Source organism: Atta cephalotes (assembly GCF_000143395.1).
Source record: "Atta cephalotes unplaced genomic scaffold scaffold00016, whole genome shotgun sequence".
Taxonomy (NCBI): domain Eukaryota; kingdom Metazoa; phylum Arthropoda; class Insecta; order Hymenoptera; family Formicidae; genus Atta; species Atta cephalotes.
Window position 1 is genome coordinate 3,838,780 of NW_012130080.1, and position 5,969 is coordinate 3,844,748.

Consider the following 5,969-nt stretch of genomic DNA (forward strand, 5'->3'; position numbering starts at 1 on the left):
GAGAGAGAGAGAGAAAGCGTCGTTTATTATGGGACAAGTCCCCTCGAGCGCAAGGACTTATTAACAAAGGAATAAAGAGAGAATTTGACCGTATTTCTCAAACAGTACATGAAATAAAGTGAAATAGAATAAAATAATGTGAAAAGTATACGATATTAAAACTGAATAAAGAAAATTAACGCGTGTATATGCATGAGAACGTATGCGTAACATATAAGAGTGCATGTGTGCGTGTGTGTGTGTGTGTGTGTGTGCTCACAGGCATATAACGGAGAGAAAGAGAGGTGATAGACAAAGCGGACGACTAAACGCGGGGATAACTCCGATACAGCTCGCGACTAAAGATAAGAGCCCGGGAGATAATACGTGCGCGCGAGACAAACAGTGGATGTGAAGTGATAATTCACCGAGAGCGACACAGTGAACGATTAACATTAACCCCCCCCCCCCTCCTCTCCCTCCAGGCAAACAGACCGCCATTATCATTACCAAAACAGCGGGAGATCCTCGGCGCCGACACTACGTTTCTCGCCGACAAGATGATGGGCAAACGGACGCAGTGTTATCTGTGCGACCTGCCCAGAATGCCTTGGGCGATGATAATGGACTTCTCAGAGCCGGTTTGTCGCGGCTGCGTCAATTACGAGGGCGCCGACCGCATCGACCTAGTCCTCGAGTCGGCCAAGCAGCTGAAAAAAGCGCACGGTTTTCAAGACGCCCGGCCGTCCGCCTCCAAGACGTATCGTACTGGTACGGGACACACCGAGCACAACGGCGGTACTAATCTCGACGTCCTGCCGATTCAGAACACGCCACAGGGTAGTCATACGCGTCATCACAACATCGGCGGTTACTCGCAGTTACACCATCGTAACTCCATCACCGAGTTCACCTCGGGAACAGCGGCGGCGGCCGCTGCCGCCGCCAGGCAGCAGGTCGGTCGTCAACACGGTGACGAGAGCCACGAAATCGCCAACAGCATAAGGAACAATCCACCGCGCTTATCCAACGCCCATCTGGCCGCGGTGGCCGCGCATCAGATGACCCTGCACAATCGCGGCATTACCCAGCTCAAACGCGGCATCTCCGCGATCGACGAGGATGAACATGCTGAGAAACGGCTGTCCCTGGAGGAGCAGCATCCAGTTAGACCACCGCTGACACGCGGGGACTCTCTACCGGCGGTCAGCTTGGCCGTCAGCTACGTGGACCGGAACAAAGAGAAGCATCCGGTGAGGGCGCCCAGCTTCGAGACGGCGACTACCTTCAAGGCCAACGGTGAGTTTCCCCTCCGTTTTTGGGTCGCGCCACAATCGATCGATGGAGTTGGTGACTAAGCATAAGTTCGTCCCGAATTTCGATTCCGATTGTAAGATTGTCAAGAATGATTGTCTTGGGGATCATTGTGTTTCCCGGATTTTTTCCCCTTTATTCCTATGTGGCTCACTGGGAACTTGGCGACTAACAAAACGAAGACATCGATTCTGCCGGATGCGGCGTCGAACGCGTCGCATTATCGCACGATGGTTTCATTTGTTTATGAACTCCTGATGATTGCGTTCGTCGTAAAGTCGTAATTTTGAAAGCTTCTCTACATGTAAAATATTCGCGGGATGTAAATATTACACAGCGAGATAAAGCAAGTAGGCTTTTGATACTAATTTATGCGAGCGTTTACGAACAAACGATTTTTCTTTGATTACTTTCGCTTTCAAAAATGTATCTACCGAACAAACACGATTTGTTGAAGTCTTTGCGAAAATTGGTTCGCGTGTTGCGATTAAATTCCATAGACACGATGTGTAATTCATTCATAACATGGATTTTTCATTCATAACATGGAATAATTACTAACAATTAAGATCTTTAAAAAATAATGACAGTGTGATGAGTCTTTTCAAAGTCAACATTTTATAATGAATTCAGCATGATTAGTGGAGAACAGAAATATAAAAGACAGAAATATAAAACATGAGTTTCTGTCAAGTGTCCTATTATTAGTGATCGTAATTTCCCTAGAGATTGCATTGCTATCTTAACAAGAATTGTAGATATAAATCACGCTTTTCATTTTTTTTTAATTCTACAATATTCGCGTGAGATGTTTGACACTAACATTGTATCTCACGTTTCATTATTCTCTTTGATGATTAAATTTGCAACTAAATAAAAATTGATGACATTCTATATCCTTTGGATATAAAGATAAATTGACTTTTTTTTAATTGTGAAACAATTTGCGCTAAATATGTATAATAATGTGAATAAATGGCATTTATACTTTTAGCGAATTTATAAAGTAGGAATATTTTGGATCGCGCGAGTAATAAAGGGTTAACCAATCAACAAATAAAGAATCTCAGGTCTGACTTTTTATTTTCTTATATATAACTTATTAGGTTAGATAATCCAATGAGAATGTAAAAAATTAATTTTCCTAGGTATAGTTAATCAGTAAACTGATAATTTTGTGGCAAGTAACATAATAACTTCGAGAAATATCACTACAAAACCATCAATTTAGTGATTAATCTTAACTAGAAGAAAAACACAATTTTTATTTTATCATCAAGTGATCGTAATTTAAATCTAAGCCACAAGTTATATAATGAAAAGCCTTTATTTTATTTATTATTTATTCCTATTTTATTATATTTTAATGTATATGTATTTTTCAAAAAGAAAGGCGCGTATCAGTAAATTCAGTAAAATCAGTCGTTTTTCGCTTCCATATAAGAATAAACGCACAAATGTGAGACGAGAAGTGTCTCGGACATTCCGGCCTTACGTGGCGCGCGGTAGCTCGACATAATTTTTTTTTTTAGCGGGCGGTGTTCTGGCGTTTTTATCGGTGCCTACTATAAATAGTTGAAGAGGAGGGCTGTGCGCACAGCCATTCGTTTGTGGCCATCTGGTGCGAGGAGGCAATGCACGCACACGCGTGTACGTCGACGAGGACGACGGTATAGGGAGATTGCATTAAAAGGAAGCAACGTCCTCCGTCGCGTCCTCGCTTCGTCTCTCTCTCTATCTCTTTCTCCTTCCATTTTGTTCTCCCGCCACTGGCATCTCTCTCTTTTTCCATCTCTATCTAGTTCTCTGTCTTCGATCGGCGTCCGAACGCGTACAAAAGAGACGTACATCGAGCACGTGATGGGACGACCAAAAGATACACACATTCAGTTGCCATGTCGTGACGTGTTCAATCAGGTGACGTCACGCCGCCGTCGCCGTCTCGCCGCCGTATTTATACCCGATGAATGAGACCGTTGTGTGCCGGTCGCTCAATAACGAGCGAATCCCGCAAGCGAGCGCGAATTTTCGCGAAGCGAAACGTTACGTTCGTCGGCGTCTCGCGTTACGTTACGTCGCGTCGCATCGCGTTGCGTTACATTACGTGTAACGCGGATAACGCGTCGCGCGTAAGATAAGGAGAGAGATAGATCACCGACGAAGCGGCGGATCCTCTCCTTCCTATCTCGTCACTTCGCGAAGCGATGATAAGTCTTGGGACACACTCGCCATCGCGGAGCGACTTCGCGCTGCGTCCTTCTTTCTTACGTCACTGCGCGATATAGAATCGTTCGCGATTAGTCGCTTTAGTTTTGCCTTTTAATGAGTTGAGGAACTGACGCGACGTGGCGAACGTTGAACCAGCAGCGAGAGGTCGCAGCGAGGGTCACTCGCGTCTGCAAATGACTTCAACAATTATGATTCGGTTGGATACTTTCAGCGTTCTTTTATCCGTGTTTTACATGGACGATATAAAGACAGAATGATGATTATAAGCGTTTAAAGCGTGAAGGACCAAATGAATGTAGCTTATATCGACTGCTTTTCTTTTAATGCCTTTATTCTATCAGTCTATGAATCTAAACGTATAACCAACCCGGTGGTGGTATTAATCCGGGAGTGATCGCGCTATGATCATTTTACCGTATTCTTCTGTTTTCTATTTATATCTTTCAATTTATTGGCACTATTGTATTTTTACCTTTATGTAAATGTTTGTTAATGTTTTTCTTAGTATAGTACGTGAAAATAGATGACATAAACATGCTTATATCTACATAAAATTTGATATGTTTGTAACAGTTGGTCTAAAAGATTATAGCGCGCGCACTTTAACTATGTCAGTCTTTCTTTTCTTCTTTTATTGGCTCTCGCAGTCAGCCTGGTCGTGATCTAGCCGTAAACTAGTTCGAAAATGCAGGTAAACCAGAAAAGGAAACAATTACAAAAAAGCTCGGCAGCTTCACAAAAATTAGAGATGATGCAACATCCAAGTCAACGAAACACATTCGTTGCGGTACGCAATAGTACGTAAACTCATTTACGTTAGTGTAATTAGTGTTTGTAGTCTCATTTTTTTATTTATTAATTATTACTTATAGTAATTATAATCGTATATGTATTGTAGATACAACACATACATGTGCGAAAATATATTTCAGTCAAAATGACGTGCCTACTAACGTTAGTTTCGAGACGCGCCTATTCTCGGGTTAAAGCCGGTTCTACAATGTGCTTTTTCTTGTTTCTTGTTTTTTGCTATTTTTTACATTTTGTCTTTTTGCTTCTTATCCGATCTTTTTATTTTATATCGTCCGAGATAAAGATTAATGAACTTCGAAAGAAACAAGAAATACAAGAAATACAATTGTCGATAAAATAGTTGCAAAGGAGAAAAAAGCAAAAGATAAAAAAAACAAGAAACAGGAAATAAACAGTACATTGTAGAATAGGTTTAAAGAATCTTACAATAGTTGCAAAGCTGCTTTTCCGATGTCTGATGAACAATAAACCTATTTTGACGCTGAAAATGAATATCGAGCGTCAGCATGAAAAGGCACCTTTTTACGTTTGGAGCAGTTAAACATTCTTTATGACGTTACCTCTACGTCACTCTGATGGTGTCGATTGATCTTTTTGTGGAGATTTCGTTCATATATTCTGAAAGTAGAGCGGAGTTTCCGTCTCGGAAACTTTTCAAAATCAAGACAGAAGAATTTCTACGATCGTGTGAGACTCGTACTTCGACACGCGACTGGTCTTGCGCGCGCATCTTTCGATCATACTCCGCTGCACATCCACGCGAGTACGTTCGCACCTTTCTCCTCTTTTTTTTCCCTTTCTGATGCAGAAAGCTCCCTCCCTCGAACTGTTCTTTTCTCGCGCGATGCGTCCTATTTTCCGTCTTCTCATTGTACGCCTCTCTCTTCCTCATTGGCTGAGTTTTTAAATAATTCGGTAAAATCGTTTTTTCTATCCATCTTTTTCTAAATTTAAAAAAAGATTTAGAAAAAAATGAGAATATACTGAGAGAAATGTTTCGTATAATACGTAACTTATAAAAACTTTCTTACTTTTTAATTATAAAATTTTGTTATTCTAACTAAATTTGATTAAAACAAAATTTTTTAATTGAAAATAAGAATATTTTTGTATGTAAATTAAAAAATTTGTTATTTTAACCAAAACTTGCAATACCCTTCATTAGTTAAATAAGTTAAAATTTAAGTAAAAATTTTGTTTTAATCAAAATTTTGTTAAAATAATAAAATTTTTTAATTAAATAGTAAGAAAATTTTACAACCGTCACATATACAAAACATTTTTCTTAGTGTAAATTGAACATTAAAGTTAACATTGGTAAAAACGAACATATATAACCTCAGGAAAAAATTAATACGACTAATAAAGGTACAAACAGAACGATATCAATCGTTAACATATAACACACATATATTCATAATGATTATAAATATAATGCTATAATCTACAGATAAAATACAAGTAGAAATCCCAAACTAAACAGAATCAACATTTTAAAATCCACTTTCAACCGCGTCACGAATATTCAAATATATATATCGATAATAATTCATAAGCGAGAAGAGATCCCGTAGCGCTTCTTTTTCCCCTCTCTCTCTCTCTCTCTCTCTCTCTCTCTCTTCTTCTCTCTCTCC

At 39.9% G+C, this 5,969-nt stretch overlaps 1 protein-coding gene across 1 annotated transcript in view; it reads left to right on the forward strand.

The window, feature by feature from the left end:
* The first annotated feature begins 539 nt into the window (after nt 1-539).
* The window catches only part of LOC105618309 (interferon regulatory factor 2-binding protein-like B), a 19,920-nt gene continuing 14,490 nt past the window's right edge, over nt 540-5,969 (forward strand). The window contains exon 1 of the mRNA XM_012199850.1: nt 540-1,278. Within this exon, the coding sequence (XP_012055240.1) occupies nt 540-1,278 (739 nt within the window). The remainder of the gene's footprint in view (nt 1,279-5,969) is intronic.